The sequence below is a fragment of the Onychomys torridus genome, chromosome 15 (genome assembly GCF_903995425.1).
Source record: "Onychomys torridus chromosome 15, mOncTor1.1, whole genome shotgun sequence".
Classification (NCBI taxonomy): Eukaryota; Metazoa; Chordata; class Mammalia; order Rodentia; family Cricetidae; genus Onychomys; species Onychomys torridus.
In genome coordinates, this window is record NC_050457.1 from 46,127,444 (window position 1) to 46,153,684 (window position 26,241).

The following is a 26,241-nucleotide window of genomic DNA, read 5'->3' on the forward strand; positions in this document are numbered from 1 at the left end:
CAAAAATAAAATTGTCCATCAGATTTCTAAACTTGAGTTCTACTGCTTTTTTATAAGTACTCTTTTAAAACAGTTGTGTGTATGTGTGTGTGTGTGTGTGTTTGTGTGTTGTACGTGAAGTATGTACACATGTGTTTATAGGCACACATGTTTCTGTACACAGACAGAGACCAGATGAAGACGTTGGCTATCCTGCTCTCTCCCTCTCCTGCTCTATTCCTTTGAGATGATACCTTCCATTGAATCAGGCTAAACTTGAACTGACAGCCAGCAATTCCCAGCATCTCTTCCCCTGCAGGGCCACACAGCCACACCCAATTGTTTTCTGTGGTTACTGGGGATTTAAATGCAGGTCTTTGTGCTTGCACAACAAACACCGAAACACACTGAGCTGTCTGCCTGGCCCTAAAACAACTTTTCACATTAGAAGAGATGACATTGAGTTACTGTCTTCCCCCCGAAATAAGTTCATAGAGCAGCAAAACAATGCTTTGTCATCTACAAGTATCTAACGAAGAATCCATCTTATAAATGGACTTTCTTTCTTAAAGTATCTAAATAGTCATTACTTTTTAAATGTTAAACATTAGCTAATTAACACTTAACATCCATTTTTAAAGAGCAAGATGCACAATCAGCAGCAGTCTCTTAAATTCCTGAAAAATTTGAAATTCATATTATTTTATGTATTGAAAATAAAATCACCAGCAAAAAATATTTTTCCTTTATAGTGATGTATAATTAAATAGCCAACACAAAGCTGTTATTGAGAAAGGAATTTTCTAAGAATTAAATGGGGGCAGGGTCGCTGTCAAGATGAATCATCAGGAAAAAGCACTCGCCCTCAAGCCTGAAGAGGTGAGTTCGGTCCCTGAGACCTACCTGCATGGTGGAAGAGAGATGCAGCTCCTGCAAGCTGTTCTCTGCCCTCCACGTGTGTGAGGTGACATAGTTACACAAATAGATAAATACTGAATATTAAAAATGAATTCAAAACAATAATTGGACACTGTGGGTGTTGAAGTCGTGGATAAGAGGAGGAGTTGAGGATGTGGCCACATGTTGTCTTCCTTCAGAATCATCTCGAGCTCTCCCTCTTCACCTCCGTCTTAGTTCGGCGGTGACTACCTATGTGACACTGATGTTTCAGTATTACTTTTCTTTCCATTTTGATGGGCAATCCTAAGCTGGTTATCAATTCCTTGGCACTTTGCCTTCAAATCAAAAGCTTTCTTACTAATATAGTTCCCATGTTCCGTGTTCAACTAACCTGGTTTGCAAAGTTTCCCACATACTACCGTTTACAAATCCTTTGAAGATAAGAACAGAAGACACTAAATTAAGACAAGCAAAAATAATGGTAAAAGCAGGCTCCCTAATGCTAAGGTGCAGGGGTTTCAAGACCTAACCTCTGAAGGCTGCTGGGTGTGTTCTGAATGTTTTAAAAGTGCTTTTAGATACACAGCATGACCTACCTATGTACCTATATTCAATATAGTGTTTTATAATCTATCAAATAAAATCATAAGAGGGAATATATGCTTTTCAAGCTGCTTATCTCAATAAGATGCTATATTTCCTTATAAGTTAATATATTCTTATTAGAGATGTTCATGCTCATATAGATGGGACATCTTGTAAGCACATTCAAACTCCTTAGCCTCAAGTATAGAAATGTAATTGTGTTATTTTATACTGTCACGGCTTCTCAAGTGTTTGCCCCATAAACCACAACAGAACCAAGCTCCAGGGCAGGCTATAGGTAGCATTACACACCTATGTGCTGGGCAGGTGCTCATATTTTTCAAAATCTCATAGCACTCTGAAAGGTGAGAATACAAAACCAAAGAAAAACTCAGAGGAGCAAAATAAATTGCCCTGTGTTTTAAGGCTGCTACTGGTGAATAATGTTCATTCTGGGCAAGCCCAAATCCCAATTCCAGTATAGATATTCTTTCTATGAACCACTCAGGTGCTTATGAAAATTTCTTCTGGTGTGCTTAAAAGTCAAGAATGTGAATGTGGTGTCTGTTTCAGTACATACAAGGGTGGATTTACAGAGAATTAAACTTTCAATTCTTAGTCACTTCTAAAATTTTCTACCATTAGAACCAGGAATAAGCATAATTAATTTGGGAAGAAAGACTCTGTTTTTCTATTTATATATTTTAATCTCATCACATAAGATATCCTGCATTACTATCATCTGAGATCAAGGGCAGGGCCAGAGAACACTGAACTACCTCAGACTCATGGAAGGCTTTTCCCGTTCATTTCCTTTTGACAAAATGGCCCCCTGGTGTCCCTCCCAGCCAGCTGTGCTATAGCAGAGGCAGATGACCTGTGCAAGATCTTATCTGAACTTTTGAAACTAAAAGGATAAAAAAAAAAAAAGATGGGTAAGAGTGGTGACTTCTTAGATTCTTGAAAGTCATTTCCACGTTCTAAAACGTTCTGTATTAATCTTTTTTTTAAGATTTATTTATTTATTTATTTATTTACTAATTATGTACAGTGTTCTGTTTGTATGTATGTCTGCACACCAGAAGAGTATTGGTGAAATTATTAAGGCCACTCCACGTAGTTAAAAGGGAGGTTTATTTTGTGGGGTAACTTACAAATGAAGGGGTAGGTTGCAGGGTCTGGCAAAGGTATAGCTCAGTCTGGCAGTGTTCTCTGGAGAACTCTGCTCAGTCTACCTCCAGCGTCCAGGGTCCTGGAACCAAGAGAGAGCCCTCCTCCCGATCCTTGGTCTTCCGCTTCCTCCTCTGCCCTGCCTTGTGGGCGTGACCATTACCGAAGCCTCAATGGGGGTTGGAACTTCCAGGCCAATGCTGGGATGGCTATCCACTACAGAAGAGGGCATCAGATCTCATTACAGATGGTTGTGAGCCACCATGTGGTTGCTGGGAATTGAACTCGGGACCTCTGGAAGAGCAGTCAGTGCTCTTAACCTCTGAGCCATCTCTCCAGCCCAACTCTTAATCTTCTTCCTAACATAGACACACTCGTCTCTCTTCTACTTTTGCTGTCAGTTGCTAGAGCTCCTATCTGACTTATCAAGATGTCCATCATCCCCTCGTCTCCTCTTGAAGCCTTGAGTCTGGTCTCTTCCCATGTGCTCCTTCATCTGAGCTGGACAAATGAGAGTGGGGGTGGGGCCTGAGGGACCTCAATAACACATTTTTTGACTCTCCAGGATACCAGCGCCCCATTCAGTTTTACTCCTGTGAAAAGCACGAGAACATTCTACGTCTGGTGGGAGATGGTCTGACCTTTGTTGTCAAATAGTTTTGAGGCGAAAACCCTTAGAACACACTCTAAAGTTCACAAAGACACATAGCTAAGTGGTGGCTTCATTAAGGTTAGGGATCAGAAACAAATCAGCCCAATTATTATTGGCTGATGTGCCTTTCTTGCTAGGATTGGTTGGTGATCAAAGATGGTGATTAATTCCATGTGTCCGTGTCTACCCTCAGCTTCCTGATATAAAAAAACCGTTGATGAGTGGGTGTGCACCCTGAGGATTTAAAATAGAGGTGACTGGCTCTTTTTCATACATAAAAGTTAAGATTTGGGATTCTTCTAAGATTCTTATAAGATCCTTTTGAGATAAATAATAAAATGATTGGTCCTTTCTTGGTAGCCACAAAATGCAGCCTGTCAGCAAAGGAACTAGCTAAGAAAAACACCTTGCTTGCTCACACTCTGTTAATCTATAACAAGTTCCTTGGACATGAATGTATCTGGGCTCTTGGGACAACTTCTTTTTCACCTGTAATATGCAAAACGTTCAATAATGTTACAGATAGGGGAAACATTCTGTTCTTTACTTGTATTCATTGTAAGCATTTGCTTGAAGAACAGAATGTAGCCACACTGTAATTTTTATATTGCTTGAAAGATTTTGCTGAGGTGTATAAGGTGTAAGGGGAAAAAATAAAGTGAGGTAGAAGGAAAACATCAAGAATGAAAGAAGGGAAACACCAGAAAAGATGTAGGAAAAAAATAAAAATACAGAAAAATAAAGAAAAACTCAGAAAGGAAAAAAAAAAGGAAAGGAAAGCAGGAGAACACAGCAGAACAGGCAGAAACACAACTAGAAAGTGACTGTGGCTCATCTCCACTTCATTGCTTACCAACTTTGAACTTGGACACTTTCAACACTAAACGGAAACTAAATGATAGCATATACCCCAACGCTGTTACAAGACATAAGTAAAACTATGTGTGCACAATGTCTAACAGGGTTCCTGGTTAAAACTGAGGAATGAATTCTTACTCTGACATTTCCTGCCAATGTACTTTTTATATCTATCTTTCTTTATTTCACTATAATTCAATGTCTATACTCTTCCTAGCACAAGAAAACATTTTTTGAGAATCTCAAATATTAGTTATATAAAGCCTATAAGATTGAGATATCAGAGTCAGCCATATATATTGACGTTAGTCTACTTGTTTCTTTGCCCCCAGGGAAACAAAGAGGCTTTCATTTAGAATCGTTTTTCATACATGCAAATGAATTTTTGCAGTATTTGAAAGTGACCATAGACTTTGCAAGCAAAACATTTCACCACTACTTCCTAGTGCACAGGAAGATATTAACGTATCATGGGGAGTATGAACAGTTAACAGTGAGTTATCTTAGTGCCTTCTCCTCCTTAAGTCTTACAGTTCATGTTTAACCATGTCCCAATGGCCATCTTTCTTTCCAACCCAGTCTGTTCCTCTTTGTCTCTAAGTCCTGCCCTCCTCTGGCCTTGATGCACTCTCAGGCAAGTCCTGTCCTGCTGGCTCACAAGGTTGCCAGCAATTGAAACTCACCTGCTTCTGTTCCAAGTTCAGTGGAAAAGCAAGCACACCCTTCCAAAATGACTCATTGGCTATTACAACCAATGGACAGCAAGTGGATAAGAGGCAAACAGAACAGGAAGTGTCTACAATAGATGCTTCTCCAGAAAGGCCCACCAGCCTGGGTACAGGCAGACAGGCCTAGAGGTTTCTAAGTATGCCCTCCCTCAGTGCTTCCAGTTCAAAAGATTTGACATTGCCTAGTCCTTGTGTGCAACTTCTCACTTCCAGTCCTTAGTTCACTCGCATGTGGAAACGGTTTCTGCTTGCCAAAATCTTTTTGGTGAAATATAAGTCACAGATGGTTAATAAACATTTTTATGTGTGGTCAACAGTCTATTAATATTCATTCACAGCAGTTTGGGCTACAAATCACTTACTTATTAAAATAGCAAAACATCTTTTCATCTGCCTAATAATCTAATATTTATGTTCTAGTGAAAGAGGCATTTCAAATTAATAAGCACAGTTGTGAGTCATATAATATCATGTCAGTCAACACAAGACTGCATGGACCACAGGGTCCTGTAAGATTAGTAGTTAAGAAAGTGTTGATCAGTTTGAGTCAGTCCTTTACATACTTTTAAGCTGACAGAATGCTGTGTTTTTTGTCAAAAGTTGTTCAGACATCTTTTATTGTCAAGGAAGGTTTTAGATATTTTTAAAAATATGAGCAGACAGAAGCAATAGCTAAATTAGCAAAATTATATTCAGTTTGTCCATGTGAGAAGCAAAAAGATTACTACTCAATCTTTTAAATTATTTAATTTTACTTTTGATTGTGTGTGTGTATGTGTGTGTGTGTGTGTGTGTGTGTGCATATATGTGTGAATGCAAGTGTGAAGTCAGGCTCCAATAGAGTCAGAAGAGGCTGTTTATATCCCCTGGAACTGGAGATACAGGTAGTTTTGAGTTGCCCAGAGGTTGGTGTTGGTAACTAGACTCCAGTCATCTGCGAGAACAGCACATACTGCTAACCACCGAGCCCCAAGAGTAATATTCCTAATAAAGACATCATAGAAGTGGGTAAGAACAAGCAAATGTTATGTAAAACATAGACAAAGAAGTGAATAGATTAAAGGATTTTAAAGGAACATAGCTATAAATAGGGGGAAATTAAACCAATGTTTAAATTGTTGTAAAATGAACACATTTGCCAAGCTGGCATTCTCTTTCCCTCTCAAAAAAGTCACCCCAAAGCAAGGAAAATAAGAGACACAAACTCCATATTGAAGAAAGCTAGCATCAAGCCAGGAAGTAAACAGAGATTCTGTCAACAGGAAAAGAGTCAAATCAAGCAGGGAAGGGACGGAGGCAACTGCATAACTCTCCCATTGGCCAGCAGAACTTTTTAGGCGATAGCTGAGACATGCTGGCAAATGTTTAACCACAAGTTCTCGTGAAAACGAATGGTAGTCAGGGACAGCAAGGGAGCTGGTGCCTGTATGCTGATGTGTGTGTAGTAAATGTTACCAGTAGAAAGAGAGAAGAGCACATGACATACAAATAACAAAATAAATAATGTTTGCTTGAAATCCCTTATTGCCAGTTGCATCTGGCGGCCAATCTATTGTTGTAATCAATGAGTGAGAACCTAACTGGTGATTGATCTTTTCAGTTCGTCAGTAAGCAAACATAAGGTAATAAAGTTACCTGTGAGAACTTCATTCATTTGTGAATAGGTGAGTGTGTGTTTTAGTGGGTTAGAAAATAACTGTAAGTATTTGACTACATACTAAAAAAGTTTCCTTGATGTTACGCTGTTCCTAATACGATAACTAGAGAAGAGTCACACTTAAGTCTACACTGCATTGCCAGCATTTTCTCTATCACTTTCTCAAAATAAAGAGTCAAGGAAAGAATGAATGAAGCCTGGTGCTCTCAATTTCTATGAAAAAAGCATGTGCTTATATGGCCCAGTTCCGGTCTACCGTAGTCTGGTTATTAATGCAGAGTTAGAGAGAATGCCAGTCACACTCAGTTACACAGTATTTCCACATTTCACTGTGCATATCACAATTTATATGACAGTTTATATGAATTAAATGTATTTAGCTATTATATATTTCCTCAGAAATTGTTGTCTGATCTATTTCTGCTGTGTCCCTAACACCTGGAACAGAACTTGGCATATTGTAGGCATTCTACAAAGATTTATTAAATGAAAAATAAAACATTGAACTTACTCTCTGCCAGACATTACCCTTAGTGTTTTATATATGTTGGGCCATAACATCCCACAGAACTCTATAAGGTGGCATCATTGTTAACTCCATTTTATAAATGTAACCAGGAAGTAATTGATCCAAGCTAGGATTTAACCCCGTGCACTTCAGTTCCACATTCTTTGCTACAGAACATTCTCTTATTATATCAGAACCATATTGCTGGCAAAGAGAAATCCCAGGATGAGTGTGATATTGCAGAATTTAAAAGCAACAGAGCTGGGTGTGTTAGCACATTCTTTTAATCCTAGCACTCAGGCAGCTAGGATTCAGGGACAAGTGAATCTCTGTAAGTCCCAGGCCAACCTAGTCTATACAACAAGATCCTGTCTCAAAAATCAAAATAAAATAAAAAGCAACAACATTATATTAGAAGACTTGAACAGAATCAATATACTGGAAGTAACAGATGTCAAACATTTGCATCAAAATGCTCAAAACTACATACAATTTACATGCTAGGTGGTGGGAATATGGGCACTTCATTCTTTAATGTCCTTAATACCTATAATATAATTTTAACAATGTATATAATTTACTTGTGGGATGATTTAAATGGGCTTCCACATTTAAAAACATAGCCCAGACAAAATATAAGTTGTTAAAAGTTCAAAGAGCTTCTCAAAAACAAATGTGTTGCTTGTGAGAATAGATATGAATACTAGATCTCTTTGGTCTAAAACACAAACCCAATGAAAAAAATAATTTTTGTAAACTCATGAAGGATGTGGTATTAAGATGATGTATGATGTAGAATTGTTCACAAAGTCAAGAGTGTTAAAACTAAGGTTCATAAAAAACTCAGAAAAGGTGATATACATAAAATATTAGTCACTTGAAAGCTTTCACTCAACAAGGGGTATATTTCTTCTAATGTTCTATCCAAGATTGCTCCTGCATGTTTGGAATAGTAAGTTCTTATATTTTGATGATTTGTCTTAATTTACCACCCTTTGCTTCTTAGGTACCAGCAAAAGCCAGACACCTTACTCAACGACTTCCCTGCCACCACCTCCAGCGTCCCATCCAAGCAGCCAGCCACCACCTCCAACATCCCATCCAGCGATCCAGCCACCACTGCCAGCATCCCACCCAACACAACAGCCAGTCCCAAGCCTACCCCCCAGAAACATTAAGCCTCCCCTCGACCTGAAGTAAGTAAAAGATCATCTTACAACTTCATCACCAATGTCTTGCCCAGGGATTTTCAAATTATTTGTGACTGGGTGTTAAAAGATCTATTCAAAACTTCTGTGGTACTTTAGTGGGCAGTTAGTTGCCAGGGAGAAGAGCAGGCTCTTTTAAAAGTTCAAAGTCTCTCAACTGTGGGCATCTGTAAAAATCAAAATTAAGTGACATACTTTCTTACTTCAAGAGGGAAGAACCAGAGGTACAGTCAAAATCTGAATCAAGCAAAACCAAATTCCAACAGAGTACATAACTCAATGTCTAGGTGTCTGTGATTCACTCATGATCTTCTGGGCCAAAGGGCTTCGGTCACTTCTCTAGTTCTGTCCTCTACAACACACACGTTTGTCTTCTGGGCTCCAGCTGGCTCCATTGCCACTGCTATGCTTGGTGGTCATCCCCTGACATTGGCATCTCCAAAACCCTGGGGTTCTTTGCTGCAACTGGCCTAACAGTAGCCTCTCCTGGACTCTCTTCAGTGACTCCAGCCCCGCCACACAGTGCCAAGCTTCGGCTACTCTCCACAATCTTCACACCTTCCAAACCAGCACCACCTGGGTGACTCTTAACACTACCAAGTTCAGCTGCCAGCACAAGGCACAACCTTGTGGAACTCTGCAACACAGCTTCTGTGTGCTGACCCTCAGGAAACACTTCCCAGAATATTTCACCTCAATTGTGCTGGTCTCTTCTTAATGGCTGCTAATTTCTCAGCTCCAGCTGACCAGCATTGAACATCCCAGCAAAGCAAAGGTTTCACTTGAGTAGTTCTGGTATCTTATTAATCACAGCCGATCCTTCAGCTCCAGCTAACCAGAACTGCAGATTCTTTACACAAAAATCCCAGTAGAGTCTTTGCTTCCCTCTGAAACATCACCACCCAGGCCTCCATCATCTGCACTGCTCTCAGCATGCTTTCCTCCAAGCTCGTACAGAACAGCTCTGAGCTTTCAACACGCAATGATTTTCTAGCCCAAACTTCCAGGGTCCTTCCGCAATCCTCCCCAAAACAACATGTTCACGAATCTGTCATAGTCATACTCCACTATCCTGGTACCAACTTGTCTTAGGGTTACTATGGTTGTGATGAAACACAATGACCAAACGCAACGTGGGGATGAAAAGGTCTGTTTCACTCAAAGTTGCACATAACAGTTCATCATCAAAAGAAGTGAGAACTTATGCAAGGCAGGATCCTGGAGGCAGGAGCTGATGCAGAGGCCATGGAGGAGTGCTGTTTACTGGCTTGCTCAGTTTGCTCTCTTGTAAAACCCAGGACTACCAGCCCAGGGATAGTACCACCCACCATAGGTTAGAACCTCCCTCATTGATCACTAATTAATAAAATACCGTGCAGCTGGATCTTACAGAGGCATTTTCTCATTTGAAGCTCCCTTCTCTTTAATGACTCTAGCCTCATCAAGCTGACACAAAACTAATCAGTACTGTGATAGTCCACTATAATAGTGTCATTTGACTTCACCTTAGTCTCCCACACACACACACCATACAGTTGGTCTTTTGTCCATAATCCACCCAGTAGAACTTGTTAATTACAAAATCATATTGAGATCTCCCTCAAGTGCTTCAGGATTCAATAAATTGAAAACCCATTTATTATGAGAAACCATGACTATTCTTCACATCATAATACTTCCATAGGTGTTTAAAATTAGTAACTAAGGATGTCTGAGCAGCTTGGTGAGTCTTATCATATTAACATTACACCCTTCCAGGCATTTGAGTCTGTAGATGTTTGTTTGAAGACTCTGATACCAAATCAAAGTGTAAGACATCTGCCTACTATTATATTAAGGCTAAATACATATTAGCCTTATTAAAATAACTAATAGATGCTCTCTTAAACACTTAGTTTCCATACAAAATATTTCTTTTCACATGTATAAAATCATATTTCTTATTCCTAATTTTTCTTACCCTCTGGCAAATTTAACCCATCGAATTAAGATTTCAGAATTTCTTTTTCATGTGTTTAGTTTTACTTGTTTTGTTTTGCCTGAGACAAACCCTCACTGTACATCCCTAGCTGGCCTAGAACTCACTACTCAGCCCAGGGTGGGCTTTGATCTTATGAAGGTCCTGCTGCCTCTGCCTCTCAAGTGTTGCGATTGCAGGCACGTGTCACCACAGTGGGCTTCCGGTTCCTGATACTTCTAAAGTTTGTTATATAGCTTTGTCCCAGACACCAGCTTCAGCGAAGCCTCTGAGTACGGCATAGTTGTAGTATGGAATCTTCACCAATGGCTCTGAAAACTGACAAGGCTTGGAAGCCAGTCATCATCTCGTTCAGGACAGTAAGGAAAGAAAGGGTATTTGATACTGTATCTACTGCTTCAGGAGTCCTCAGACCACCCATACGTTTAATGAATGACTCACTAAAAGGACTCACAGAGCTCAGTGTACCAAAACACGAGAGACCAGTCTCAATACAGTAAAGAAGGGGAAGGGACAGCCAGCAGGTGGCGCTATGTATAGGCTTCCGGGCAATTCCACAAACCAGAGACGGGCATAGTGAGGATAGCTAAGAAAATGCAGTGGGTGTCTCAGGCAGCATTCAGCAGACGCCGCCGATCAGAGGCGGTAGAAGCTCTAAGGTTTCCACGGGAAGCAGGGGAGCTGTCTCATAGGTTCCTTGGACCTGACAACCGCCAGAAGACCAGACGCCCAGACAGAAAGCAAGCATTCACATCAGTCACGTGTTTGGTAAGGTCTCACACAGCAAACTACTTTGATTATCAGTTAGACCGCTTCCACTGCGGGGTATAGTTGTAGGGAAATTGTATTCTTGTATAGAAGTCACAGGCCAGCCTTGGGAGCATCTTGTTCTAAACAGAATCTGAGCCTGCTGTATCAACTCTCTGAAAAACCTCATCCCTAGAATCCATCAGGATAAGGCTCCTTAAACAGGCTGTAGAAAGAAGAAAGGGTTTCAAAAGCCACACTAGAGCATGGGATGCTGGGCAATACGCCAGCTTTGCCAGAAACCATAAAGAAGGCAAGGGGCTCAGGTTCTTAGAGGCTACACTGTTTCCATCAGTTATTTACAAAGTTCACTGATAGTAATTTTGCTTCATTTCAATTAACATCATATTGGGGACTCCTCTTAGTGACTCATCTGCCAAGTTCATAAAAAAAAAAAAAAAAAAAAAAAAAAAAAAAAAAAAAAAACCATCCGCCCAGAAGAAAAATGGAAAGAATAGCAGGGGCTTAGGTGGCTTAGGTGTTTTACATTACCTGGAGAAGCTATGCTTGGAGTATCAGGAAGCTAATTATCATATGCAGGAAAAGGGGAAAGTATGAAAGTTAAGGATATCTAGAGCTAATTTGTCTCTTCAAACGTAAGGGTCAACAGGTTTAACGTACCCATCAGTAAATTCTACTATGAGGAAATATCTAGATTAGAAAATTTCCCCCCATGGAAGGGGAAGTTAGAGAAATACATAGAGGAAATGAAAGCAAAATGGACCTTCATGTTCAGACTCAAGAGTTGATGGGAAATGTAGGGTTGGGTTCGGGAAGATGGAGGTGCTTCTGCGCTTCCTGCCCCACGATTGAGAATGTCTCCATGGATGCTTCCCAAGTGCTGCTCTGCAGGTCTGCAACTGATCCTCCACCAATCAATATCCACGCTCAAGAGCTCCCTGGCTTTCCAAATACTCACTCGATGAATCTTTGAGTCACTCCTCTGTGTCCCTTCACCTGACCTTCAGGGAATAATCGTGCACAAAAACAGAGATCCCTCCCTGCCTTTATACAAAGCAAAGGCCGGAGAAAGAGGACCAGTCGAACAGGTCAAAGTCACTGGAGTGGCCAGCAAATGTCAAATGCTGAGAAGGAATGCTGAGCAGAGTTAGGAAGACTGGGGGGGTTATTGCAGACTGTTACTACTTTAAACAGAGATGGGAGATGGCAAAGATGCGGGGAAACATGGGCATTGGACATAAAGCTATGGACGAGAGAGAATGAATAGAGGCCTAAAGAGTCCAAATGCTAAGGAGGAGGTTAGCAGGACCACACTAGAGGCAGCAAGGGAAGGGCCATAGGAAAAGAGCCTTTCATGTAGGGCTCCATGTGTTGTGACCGTCTGTAGCTGTCAACCTGAGATGAGAAGCCCTGCGGGTGGGGACACAGCACCACCAGGCTATTTGACTTGTGTTTCATGAAAGTCACTTGAAGTAGACAGGCAAATGCCAAGGGCGGCAGAGAACCTGTTAAGTGTTGCGGAAATGCATGCCAGCTGTTGAGGCATCCTAACCAAGATGGGCTGCCCCTCGGTGGAGGGGCCAAGAAATGTCTGCACTATGTAAAAATTTTAAAGGGAGCAACAGAAGAATTTGGATTTAGTTATAAAACTCAAAATAAAGATCTTTTGTGCCTCCAACAAATTTGGTCTTAGCAACGGGAAAGACAATGATTCCTTCAAATGACATAAGGAGGCTGCAGGTGAGCCATGTCAGGGGAGAGGAAGTAAGTTATGACTAGGAACTGGGGAGATCGCTCTGCAGTTCAGAACACTTGCTGCTCTTGAAAAGGAAGTGAGTTCAATTCCCAGCAACCACGTGGTTGCTTACAAACATCCATTTCCATGGACTCCAACAGTCATGCACATTGTATGCACACACACACACACACACACACACACACACACACATGCAAGTAAAGCATCCATATACATAAAAATAAAATGAATAAACCTGAAAGGTTTTCTTTTTAAGCAGTCATGGCTCTGAAAGATTGAAGTACTATTTAAAGTTCAAGTGGAAAGCTGAGGAGACACTTGGAGAGTTAACAATGGAGAGTTTCAGAGAGAGTTCTGATTATAAAGATACAGATGGGAGAGATGTCAGACTTTATTCCATACTTAAAGTGATAAGGCTGGTAAGTTGACCAAGGAGGGAGAGGGAAGGAGTACAGACAGAAAAGACAAAACTCTGGGTCTGGGCCTGCCTGGGGACAGAGGAGAATAAAGAAGAAGAAGGAATAAAGTAGGTGTATGGAGGGACCAGAAAAAGGGGCAGTGAGAAAGTGCCTCAGATGCACTGAAGGCCAAATGAGAGACCTATGGAGGTTGGCAAGTGTGAATAAGTTAGGAAAAAGCATGTGTCCCTGATGACATGGTTTTCAAGGGGGTGGAAGGTGAGGCTGCAGTGTCTCTGTTCTACCTCCATTCTGTGGCTCTGCTAGAACACCAACCAAAAGCAACTTAGAAGAGGAAAGGGCTTACTTCACCTTATCCTTCCAGGTCCCTCTCCATCATGGAAGGAAGGAAGGGTAGGAACTCAAGACAGGAACCTGAAGGCAGGAACCATGGAGAAACATTGCTTGCTGGTTCATTCACTCATGCTTACCTAGCTTGATTGTATAATACAGGACCATCTGCCTAGGGACAGTGTCAAACACAGTGGCCTGGGCCCTCCTGAATTAATTAAACATCAAGATAATTGTTTAGGGACACCCCCACAGACCACTGTGAACTAAGAAATTGCTCAATCCAGGCTTTCATGTCAGATGACTCTGAGATGGGTCAAGTGGATAATTTAAGTTAACCAGGACAGGTGGCTCAGATGGGGAAGTGCCTGCCACACAAGATAAGGGCCTCTGCTTTGCCCCCATCACCCATGTGAAAAGTTGTATGTAGCCGCATGTGCCTGTAACCCCAATGCTGAGGAGGAGGAAGAGTTATTGACGTGGCAGAGATAGGTACACTCCCAAAGCTCACCGACCAACCAGTGTAGCTAAATGACAGGGTCTGGATTCAGTGAGAAAGACCCTGTCTCAAAAGATAAAGTGGAAAGTGATAGAAGAACACACCTGACTTCAATCTGTGGCCTACGCACGCACATACGTGTGCACACTCAAAGAAACTGGAAAGAGCCAATAGAGACACTGTTGATGACGCAGGGTAACAAATGGCCTGGGGAGAGATTTTGTTTCTGTTTCTGTATTTGGAGGCAGGATCTCACGTACCTGTAACCTCGGCTGGTGTCAAGTACACTATGTAGCAAAGATGATATCGAGCTTATATGGAAATAACAGCATGTTTTTATATGGTGATGAGGGACAGGCAGTAAAGAGAAAGAAATAGTGTAGACAGGGAAGAGTCTACCTCAACTTCCGTCAAGTGGGGGATGGGCTAGAGGACTGTCAAGGTGAGCTAGAGCTCTTCCTGGGTGCCCAGTAAACTCTCCTGCTGGGGTCAAGGGAGAAATCTGGGGAGAGATGGACTTTGACCATGTGGGGCCTGTCCCGCCTGCTTCTGAAGGTATTCCCAGGAGTGACTTGTAATCATGTCATTCAGGTCAGTTTGTCTTGTAAGTGTCAGAGGTCTGGAGGTAAATAGGAACCAGAAATCATGAATAACTTCAAACATCACATAGTTGAAGACAACGTTATGTGCATTTTAAATTGTATTGTTTCCCCACCTAGTGGTCAGAATACATACAGCTCATTCCATTCTCTTCTATGTTAACTCAGACTTAAAAAGTGAAATGGATCCAAACATTGAGCTTTTCATTATTAGTGTTCAAATCAGTGTCTTTCCCTGTAGCACACTTCTTAGTACTATTTTAAAATGAATTAGAATTATGTCAGTGTAACTGGCCCTTCGGATGGAAACAGAACCAGTGGTTGTGTTTTTATATACAAAACAAATCTCATGGTTATTAATAGTAATAAGACAGGAAAAGTGAGGTAATGAGAAATAATAAAGAATGGGAAATGACTAAGGTTAGAAAAGCAAAGGGCAAAGTGTTCTTCCCCTGAAGTCACTCTAGTTAGTAGAAGGGATTGTTTTGAATAAGAATGTACCAGTGTAGTCTTGTAATTAACTACAAACGCTTCGAATTTTCCAGAACTTGAAAGTTGGCACATCCGTAAGCCACTGCCAGGCAGCCTTACCTAACTCCATTTGGAAATTTTTGGCTTGGGCCAGTCATAGTTTCGAAATATCTCACAGGTTTAGTATAGAAAAACATGTTCCAGAGTGAGGGGTTTATTCCTGATAAGGACGGATATAAAACAGTTTTATATGTCACTTAATGTACCTCTTCCTTCCAAAACAGATCCAGCAATAAAAAGTTAAAAAGCTAAACTTATGAAGAGTAAATGCAGCATAAAAACCAGCAGTTTTATACCTTTAAATGTTAATACATAGAACCTCAGTAGGTTTTTGTTTGTTCGCTTGCTTGGTTTTTACCTACCTGGGAACTGACCCAGGGACACACACACACACACACACACACACACACACCAAGCATTCTGTCACTGAACTACAGCTTTATAACATGACAGGCATAATTATTGAATATAATATTAGATGAACTTCATCTAGTTCTTTAGGCGGTGGCGTGAAACAGAGCCCTGTGGTGGGAGCCTGCTGGAATGGACTTATCACCACTGATAAGCTTCCTGCTGCTTCTCCTCCTTGGCTGCCTCCCTCTGCTCAGTTGATAGTCGTCTGTGTGGTTGCTTGTGACTAGTCCCATTGTTCTCTTCATCTGTCTGTGGGGCTTTTCTCTATGCCTCCAACACTGAGCAGCTGGCGGCAATTGGACTTGGGTTTTTTTCAGGACCTGTGCACCTATTTCTTATCATCGTCTTTGTCCATTGTATTCTCTCCACCATCGCTGCTATTGTGGTCACTGTTTCATAGTTATTGTATTAATATGCTATATGGCATAAACTCAGACACATAAAATAGCATTAAATTTTGTATGGCATAATATTGAGTATATGTGCGCAAATAACATGTTCTAGGGTAAGAAATGCTTTGAATGAATGTGCTAGGATAATTCCCTTTGCTTCATTATCATTACTTATTTATTATTTATCCAGGTGTTTTAGAAAGTAGTCCAGTGGGCTTTTGTTTGTTTGTTTAGTATCCTTTTACACAAATAGCAATCATTCATTTTGGTGACAAAAGTTACTCAGTATCACTGTTATATCACCAGTTCATTCAAAATATAAACAAGGCAGGAGTTATTCTAAAAGTATTTTCAAAATGACAATCTTTATAGTAAATGAACAAAGTGAGGGTCACTTTCCTCAAGGCTTTTGTGACCAGGTCCTGAGACCTGCAAGCTTTTACTCCATAGTTACAAAGTAGCACAGGATAATCTCTCTAGAGGTGGACAGTCTCCCAGAAGCAGCAAGGAGCGGACTTTGGAGCTAGGGAACAACCTCCCAGGAGAGGCGCTGTCAGGGAGAGTCCGGGCCTACAGCAGGGGGATGACAAGAAGCCAGAATACAGGTGTGCGGCTGGCTCCGCAGGTAATGTGCTCACTAGGACAAACCTGCCACCTAATTTCAATCTCCCAGAACCTAAAGAAGGTGGAAGGAGGGACCCACCCCCTGAGTGTTGTCTTCTGACCCCCACTCATGTACTCAGGCACACACACACTATTTACTGTTAAAATAATAATAATAATAATAATAATAATAATAATAATAATAAAAAGAAATTTAAGAACCAGAATTAACCCAGGGAAAGGAAGCATGGGCTAAGCACAGAGAAAGAGGAGAAACAGAGTGTCCAGAGGAAGAATTCTGTATCAACAGGAAAGGAGACGATGTGAGAAGCAGAAATCCCCCCTGGAATGATGGCATATGCCTACAATCCCAGCACTTGGTAGGACTGAGAGTTCTAGACCCCTTTGAGCTACCCAATGAGAGTGAGTCTCAATGATTAGGATCATAGGGGGGGAAGAAAGGAGGGAGGGAGGGAGGGAGGGAGGGAGGGAGGGAGGGAGGGAGGGAGGGAGGAAAGGAATTTGAGAAGTAAAGCCCTGTGCCCAGTTCACTATGAGAAGAACTATTCATTCTACATCCAGACAGGGCTAATCATACTATCCAAAAACAACTTGATAACCCCAACAAATAAATTGCAAGGAGTAAAGAAAAACTGAGGTGGTGGGCAAACCTCCATGATAAAGAGAATTATGAACATGAATTATCAAAGAAAGCTGTGAGCTCTTAGTCAAACTTAAAGCACACACGTACAATGTGATTGAAATCTTTTTTTTTTTTTCAACAGAATTTTACTATTTGGCAGCTCCAGTGGTCTTGACCTAGCAATCTCCCTGCAGCCAAATCTTCTTGGGATTAGAGGCCTTCGTCATGCTGATGACTGAGTTCATATTTTGTACTAACACACAAGGTCTAATTTGGGGAGGATATCGACTGAAGTGTTTAGAGATGAAATAAGATGATGTTTGCTTTTAGTTTCAGATTAGCACACGAAAGATAAGCAATGGAGGTCTAGATGAAACAGGACTGTAGTTTATAACTCCTGAAGTGGGTAAGGGATATCGGGCCCATTATCTTTCTGTAGGGAAGGTGGAAACCTTGTTTTCTGAGAAGATATAAAACTGGCTGGAGGACTTCCAAGTTAGATTAGGGGAAGGGAGAGCTGCAGATTCCTATACTTCTGAAGGTATGAGACAACTTAGGTACACTCATGCCGCTGACACTCAGAGCAGAGACTTGGCTTAGATAGAGATTTCAACATAGACATGACCAAGGCTGAGATATTACATGATGTTGTGAGAGCTTATGGAACCAGCTACAAACAAAGGTAAAGTAAGAGAAAATTAAGAAAGCCAAACTGAGATCATAGAGACAAAAAAAATCTCATCACTTACCGGGGAAGCTAAAAGAACATAAACCCACAAAGGAAAACATAGGATAGTGGCCAGAGGGACAAGAAGTGAGCCAGAAAGTATTTCTCTTTTTTAATTTATTTATTTTTACTTTATTTGCATTGGTGCATTACCTGCACATATTTCTATGTGAGGGTGTCAGATCTTGGAGTTATAGACAGGTGTGAGCTGCCATGTGGGTGCTGGGAATTGAACTCAGGTCCTCTGGAAGAGCAGTCAGTGCCCTTAACTGCTGAGCCATCTCTCCAGCCCCAGGAAGTATTTTTTATGAAAACAAAAGAGGTTCAAGAATGGCAAAATGGACGTTAAGGTCAAGAGCTATATAGCAACTCTAGAGGATCTGATCACTAGGGATTTTTCAGAGCAGGTTGCATGAAAACATGGCAACACAAGACAGAGACACTAGTCAGTGAAGAAATGAAGGAAGGATAGGAAGTAGAGCCAGTGAATATAGGCTTTTTTTTTTTAACTTGGCTGTGGGAAAGAGGATTATCTTGTGCTAATGTGGAAGATTTGGACAGGCAATTGTTGTGGGACAAAACTTTTCCTGAGGAGACACTATGCACATATCTCTCCCTAGCTAGGGAGCCCAAGACCACCAAAATCCAACTTGGTAAACCAATGAGTTTTATTGGGTTATTTACAGGAATATGTATAAGGGGTTACTTACGGGAGCAAAAATGATTCAAAGACCAAAGCCTATACCAGCCTAGGTGACAGCTCACAAAAGCTGGGAACCCAGAGCATACTGCACATCCTGCAGGTAGCTCCACAGATTGGAGAGTGTCCCAAGTGACTCGGCTGTTCTAAACTTCTCCGGGGTCACTTGGCTGGTGTCTGCTTCTTCCCAGCAGCTGGTCTGGTCTCGGAGTCTTCTTTACAACTTGGCTTGTTTACTCTGAAAGGGAGGAGGCTAGTGAAACTAGTCAGTGCCAGGGACTTCCTGAATCTATTTTGTTGGTTTTCCTTCTTGCGGAATAGAATGTTTCAGAATGTGTCACTCTCTGAGAAACTGCTACACAACAGCAAGGAAAAGTGTTAGTCTCGTTAGGGTAACAGCAGCCTGAGCTGAAGAATGAGATCTTTAGGGATGAGGATGAAGAAAGGAGAAAAGTATAAATAATGTGACAACACATGGGAAAGGGAGACAGTGGGAGATGCAAAACTTCTAAGAAGGTGGATGTAACAGAATATAGGTAGAGAAAATGGTGTGCTGAAGGTAAGCACAGCTGGGCTACAGATAAGTATGTGTTCTGAGAAGATATATCTTAATAGAAATCATTTTCAGTTACTTCTGTTTTATCAGTAGAACAAAATACAAGGTTATCTGATTTCCCAGGCAAGAAGAGGAGGTCATTTTTGAGGAGAGTGGTCAAGGTTTTGAATGGGTATCAAAAATGATGACACAAGAAAAGTTGATTAGAAGGAAAAGTAATAAGATCATCAGGGGTCGAGTTGAGATTGGAAACCAGTTATTTGTAATGCCCAGTGTCAGAAAGGTTGACTAGTTTCTCTGCATCTTTACTAACCTGTCTCAGAACAGAAATGGGGAGCATAGTTGGCTACATAACCCGCTAAGAATTTGTGAGCCCCACATATTGATGCTGCTGTTAAGGAGAGTTGGGTTAAGCACCTGAGGGGAAGGAAGTACACAGCATTCATGCACTTGATGGAGGTAAAGCTGGGTGGGGTCTACTTCAAGAGGTGGATTAAGTCAGGGGTGGGAGTAAAACTGCCCTGTATATGTGCCAGAGAACCAATCAAACGCTGGAAGAGTCCCAGAGTAACTGACTGACTGCAGTTTGGCATGCTTAGTCCCCTGAAGCAGTGGACCGACTGAACATGTCCACTGTGAATGGAGGGTGCTGGACTTGAACTTCTCAGTATCCTTTTGTTTTTCAATCCACAGTAGCAACATAAACACAAGACTAAAGCCTATTCCAGTGGTGTGTGGATTTTAAGTCAGAGCAAAGACTAATGAGAAAGCAATAGTTCCATCATTTTCCCTTTTTTATTTTTTATTTCAGAGATTGTACTATAATTACATCATTGACCCCTCCCTCTAAATCTTTCTATGCAACCTTCCTTGCTCTTTTCCAACTTCCGGCCTCTTTATTCATTGACCACTGTTACATGCACATGTCTGTGCAGTTTAAAGTCAGCAAGAGCCATCTACTTTATTCCCACCTTTTTTTCTCTCCTTTCCAGAAATCCTATAAATGAAGAACATCCAGATGGTGTCATGCACTATGATGGTAAGGGATAACGTTTTTTTGTCTTAAAAAATTCTGAGGGGTTGGGGATTTAGCTCAGTGGTAGAGTGTTTGCCTAGCAAGCGCGAGGCCCTGGGTTCGATCCTCAGCTCAAAAAAAAAAAAAAAAAATCTGAGCTACATGTTTGAATTAGTCAAATGTCACGGCACTGTGACGGCATGACCATCATTGGTCTATAGAGCGCCCCGTCCTCATATTACTTATTTCCAGGAATTCTCATGACTCATTACCTTCTTTCTCTCGCCATAAGCAAGAGTCCTAAAATACTTAATGTGTGTCTGCACATATCCTTCTCATGTGATTGTATGTATGTATGTATATGTGTGTGTGTGTGTGTGTGTGTGTGTGTGTGTGTGTGATTTATTTAAAAAGTATGTTACAGGGTTTTCTTTTTGAGAAAACTCAGCATAAGATTTTTTTTCTCCCAGCTTCCACGCTCATTACTGGGGACACATTTAGTCTGTTATCACTAAGTACTGAAGGGGAACATGGTACAGAGGGGGCTTCCTCCCGGACCCCAGATTAGGCACAAACCACAGGCAAACACCTGTTTTCATAGAGAGATCTTTATTAAGTAGGGAAGAAAAGTTGAATTGGCTGCTTTCTGACTCAGGCAGAAAACAGCAGCAAATGACCTTGCAGGCGTCGTTTATAAGAGAAGAAGGGGAGGTCTGGGTTAGAATGGGCTAGGATGCCGTGATAAAGGAGATAGGGGGTGAGGGAGACGGGGAAGGGGACAAGGGAAAGGGGGTGTATTTGTCCTGGAGGGACAAAGGACTGCCTCTGGGTAAAGAAGAGACAGACATGGCCCATAGACAAATGGCAGTTTATAAAGGTAAAGGGGAAACGGTGTTAGGATGAAGTATTTAAGTTTAATTGGGCATGTTAATTAGGTGAACCAAAGGGGGCTTCTGATTGCTGGGCTTTGGTAGTCAGCCTCAGGAGGAGGAAGTGGCCGAAGAAGGAAACACACCTTGGTGGCTAGCTTTAGGAATGTAATCTAACTGTTTTTAGCAAGGCAGAGGGAATCGGGGATAAGGGCAAGGCCTGCTGGAGCCACGCTGGCCACACTCCAGCTGGCCAGAGTTCCTTCCAGAACTATACAGTACACTGTGGAATGCACCCACTTTTTACTCACTGGGACTAGAAGAAATACCACAGGGCTCCCCTGCATATTCATCCCATGCGGACTTCAGAGAGGCTTTTTCTAAGAGAAATGATAGGGGAATGGCTGGTTATGAGCTCCAAGGCATTTACTTTGCTGAGTAGGGCTAGAATGTTGTTCAGATTTGATGCCCTATCTACAGTCTCAACAACAGGGCAAGTGTGGCAACATGTCCCACCTTTTACTGGCAGATAGCATCACTGAGCTTTCTAATCTTTTCCTAATCTCAGGGTATAACATTCGGTCTGATTTTAATGTTCGTACCTTTTATTTTTATTGACCTTCTGCTGTGATATTGCCATACATGTATATAGTGCATTCTGATCATACTCACCCTCCCATCCTTTCTTACCCCATGCCCACCCTTATCAACACCACTTCCCCAGCACGAGTCCCCCTTCCATTTCATGTGTTTCGTTTTGTTTTGTAACCCGCTGAATTTAGCAAGCACCATCCATGTGAGTATGAGTGTGGACCTATCTGTTGGAGCGTAGCACACTCACCACTAGCTTCATCACCAAAAAAACAATGCCTCCCCTCCCCTGGCTAATTCATACTGGTTGTCATTTCATAATTCCCTTTTCCACTCTGGAGTTTGACAGCTGACTTCACTTATGAGATATTGTGACCGTCTGTACTGTCAGATGTCTTCTCTCCATTGACCTTTCTGTTCCCATGGGGCTGTGTCTTCTCCTGGCTGGCTTGCAGGTGTTCCTTTACAGCCCAGATATTCATCCACGTCAACCTCGAATTTCTTCCATTCTCTCTATCGTCTGTCGACTTAGTCCATGCTGTCCAGCACAAATGTATTTTGATATTATAAAATTCATTCATTTTTGCCTTAGAAATTATTCTTTTTAACTTTTAAAGAAGTCTTAGTTCCTAGGAAATAAAACAGCTCCTTATTTTTTCCCTATGAACTTCATCCCTTGTGTTTAGAACTTAGCAGGAAACTAAAGGTATATGCTGCCTCATATACATATATATCTTCCTGCCAAACTCAAAATAATCCATCCTCTTCCCATTATTTTATACTGAACCCCTATAGTATATCAGCTATGCATGAACACGGGTATATGCGTGCATATGTTATATGGCCATGTGTAAATTTTTCTTAGTTCCTATCTTAGTTAGGGTAGCCATTGCTGGGATGAAACATCATGAACGAAAAAGCTTGAGGATGAAAGGGTTTATTCAGTGTATGCTTCCACATCACAGTTCATCATCAAAGGAAGTCAAGACAGGAACTCAAGCAGGGCAGGAACCTGGAGGCAGGAGCTGATGCAAGGGCCATGGGGGTGATGGGGCTGCTCTTTACTGGCTTGCTAGTCACAGCTTGCTCAGCCTGCTTTCTTATAGAACCTATGACTATCAGTCCCATGGTGGCAGTACCCACAGTGAGCTGGGCCCTCTCCCATCAATTACCAATTAAGAAAATGCCTATTGGTTTGCCTATACCATGAACTTATGGAGGCATTTTCTTACTTGAGATTCCCACCTCTCAAATGACTCTAGCTTGTATCAAATTGACATTAAACTATCCAGCACAGCCCCCAAGCTCTCTTTTCAATTCCCTTGTCCTAGCTATATGTTTTATTATGATTTATATTATTGTCTTATTAGTTATAATATTAGATTATGTTTTGATATCTAGTAGAATGTATATTACATTAAACTAGAGTAGTCTTTTTTTAATTTAATCACCTTGACTTGTTTGATACATGAAAGCAAATCCTGGAGAAAGAATGAGACAAAAGTGTGGACTATTTGTGATTTTTTTTTTCCTGTTGTACATTTCACACAAGTACATGTATCAAATGTACTATGTCTTACATAAAGCAATAAAAAATAGCATAATTTGTTTTGACTTTTGCATTATCTTATGAAAATTAATAAAATAACTTTATAATTAAATTACAAGTGTTAAAAATACCAAGTATTTAAGACACGTGATTTGTGATTTAGAGGATAAGTTCTGTTATACTTTGAACTGATATGAGTATTATTTTATCCAATGATCTTATGTTGAAGTACTTCTTAATTACAGTGTATTTTTTTTTAATCCTGTAGGTCCTGGAAATCTAGAAGAGGTCAGATATTTTTATTTCTCTTTTTCTATTGCTAAAATTGGAATATTTAACCATTATTATGACTCACTTTCTTTGTTATAAACAGACAAATAAAAAGTTTTATAAGTATCCGTGATATTTTTTCCATTTCTAATCTTACTTAATTGAAATGCTTGAAACATTCTATGCCAGTCAGTGTGCTGACTCACGGTAGTGTAATGCTGAACTGATGTCTGGCTGCACAGCTAATGACTGAGTAAGACAGAGAATGAAATCTCCTTTTCTTTTTCCTATGTATCTCACAATTTGAAAAAGGGAGAGCAAGAGAGAGAGAAGAGAAAGATAAAAGAAGGAAGGAAGGAAGGAAGGAAGGAAGGAAGGAAGGGAGAGAGAAATGAAGAAAGAAAGAAAGAGAAAAGAGAAAGAAAATTTCAAATAAGCCAATTTAGCTTCAAATTATATAAACTCACAAAAAATTATTTTAAAAAATAAGTTGTTAATGAAATACATCAAAATATATGTATGATCTTTTGGAATAATCATAGTTAATAATAATCTGTTTTTCTTGACAGGAACAAGAGAGTGAAGGAGAAACGTATGAAGACATGTATGCATTGCATTTGTTACCATAAGAATTTCCTTGTAAGATGAATACAATGTTTTGTAAGAGGGATCACGGGTGTACAAAAACACTAGGAAGAAAATACTTTCTTTACACAATGGTTGGCCTGTAATGACATCCCTTATTTCACTACAAAGGACTAAAATTGGTTGACTTCTCCAAGGACTCTACATATGACTCTGGTGACAAACTGTCATGTGAGACCTGCAAGCTACTTGAAAGACAGTCAGGGACTAGACTCAAGAATCTGTATTTCTCCCTCTCAGTATCCTGAGGAAGTGAATTCACTGTTTATTGTACCCCTTTTCACTCAGAGACAGCAGTGCCACGGGCTGTGGCTAGCACCCAGATGCCCACATACTAGTTGCTGGATAGATATAAAAAGTGAATCCATGACTCCACAATAGTTCAAAATAAATGGAGAAATTTCTTGGAAACTGTGAGAAAATAGGAATAATCTTACTCAATCAAATGCTGAGCTCAGGTGTCTTAATTTTCTCTTCCCAATTATTCAACCACTTCTAACTAATCTCCACATCAAATTTAATATGAGTTCCTGTGAGCATGTGCTCATGCATGCCCATGGAAGTGAGAGGGAGAGATGCCAAGAGGCCATGAGGATGGGGGAGAGGCTTTCTGAACACTACCTTCTTCTCTGTGGTGGTGACATTGCCGGGGGAAGGGGATGGGGCTGCCATAGAAGGTATCTGTAGCTGTGGGCCTCCTTCTGGCTGTACAAACAGTCTCGCACATTCAGGATTTTCACATCTTTAGCTTCTTGCCTCCGTCTCCTCTTCAGAGACCTTCTTCTCTAGTGGGCAGACACAGCTTGGCGTAGTGCTTCCTGACCTACAGACACCTGCACATTGTAGCCACAACTTAACAATTTCTATTCACAGAGAATCGTCCAAAGAACGAGACAAGAAACGGGAAAAGGAGGAAAAGAAGAGGTTAGAGCTAGAACGAAAGGAACAGAAAGAAAAAGAAAAGAAAGAACAAGAATTAAGGAAGAAATTTAAGGTAAGAGCTCGCTTGCTGAAGAAGAGAGCGGTAGCATCATTTTGAATCTTTTTTAAAACATTACAAGAAAATGTATGAAGTTGAAGAGTACTTTTTATCATTGTTTTGAAACAATACTTTTTTGTTCAATACACCACCTTATCATTTACCATAAAAAATGAAACAGGATAAAAATAATCCAAATAAAATTTAATTAGCTTATAATTGGTGAGTATCCAGGGATTTTATGTTGATTGAGGAAATGAATACATCACTACTTTGTGCCTTGCATCTGGAACCACACCCATAGATATCCCAGTGGCATGTCACATGGTGACGCCATGAACACAGTGTTCCTGAATGAACCACAACTCCTTTGAGCCACTAGAGATCCTGGTATCTGCATCTAAAGTATATGTTTGCCTTTAAGACCCGTGCTTACTGGTTTCTAAGACCTGCTATCTCTTGTCCCTCTTGAAATACCTCAATTTCCAACCTTCATCTTCTCTGATTTCTGGTAATTTAATCACCTCTATTGCTACCACCACTGTGTTACACATACAGGTTGAATTTCTCAGCTATCCCATATTTGATGACATAACCCATCTGGTATGTTCTGGTGCCTCAGAAGTATTTGGAGTGATGATCTGAGTTACAGAACTATTCTTCACTGTTAAAGGAATGCATATTGTTATATTTAAGTATTTATTTCTCTAGAGAATTCAATACATGGAATTACAAAATATGACTCATGTATCACTTCCCAGTACATGTGTTATGTTAAAACAAAAATTCAACAGGGCGATGCAAGGAAAGCATAACAACTTGGAGTCATTGGATAGATGTGGATTCCGATCCCAGCTGAGCATACAAGTTCTGTGCTCTTGTACTTACTGCTTATCTCCTCTGAGATTCAGATTCCTAGTCTTTAGAGGGAAAATAAGTGGCATTTTTCTATAGTTTGTTATGGGATTGAATGAAATATTATATAAGAGCCACTGTATCTACTATGAGTTTTCACAAATTTGGGGGGAAAAGAAGCTTTTCATGTACAAGTAAAGTTATGATTACAATGTGAAAACTAAGACATTTCACTCACACAAAATGCATGACTACCAAGATGTATATTCTTCAAGTGAAAATTAATTTAATACATGAGTGCACCTTTC

At 40.7% G+C, this 26,241-nt stretch overlaps 1 protein-coding gene across 1 annotated transcript in view; it reads left to right on the forward strand.

Moving 5' to 3' along the window:
• The window catches only part of Fyb1 (FYN binding protein 1), a 138,055-nt gene that overhangs the window by 83,845 nt on the left and 27,969 nt on the right, over positions 1-26,241 (forward strand). The window contains exons 3-7 of the mRNA XM_036206699.1: positions 8,044-8,233; positions 20,153-20,199; positions 23,453-23,472; positions 24,024-24,058; positions 24,973-25,093. Coding sequence (XP_036062592.1) covers positions 8,044-8,233; positions 20,153-20,199; positions 23,453-23,472; positions 24,024-24,058; positions 24,973-25,093 — 413 coding nt within the window. The remainder of the gene's footprint in view (positions 1-8,043; positions 8,234-20,152; positions 20,200-23,452; positions 23,473-24,023; positions 24,059-24,972; positions 25,094-26,241) is intronic.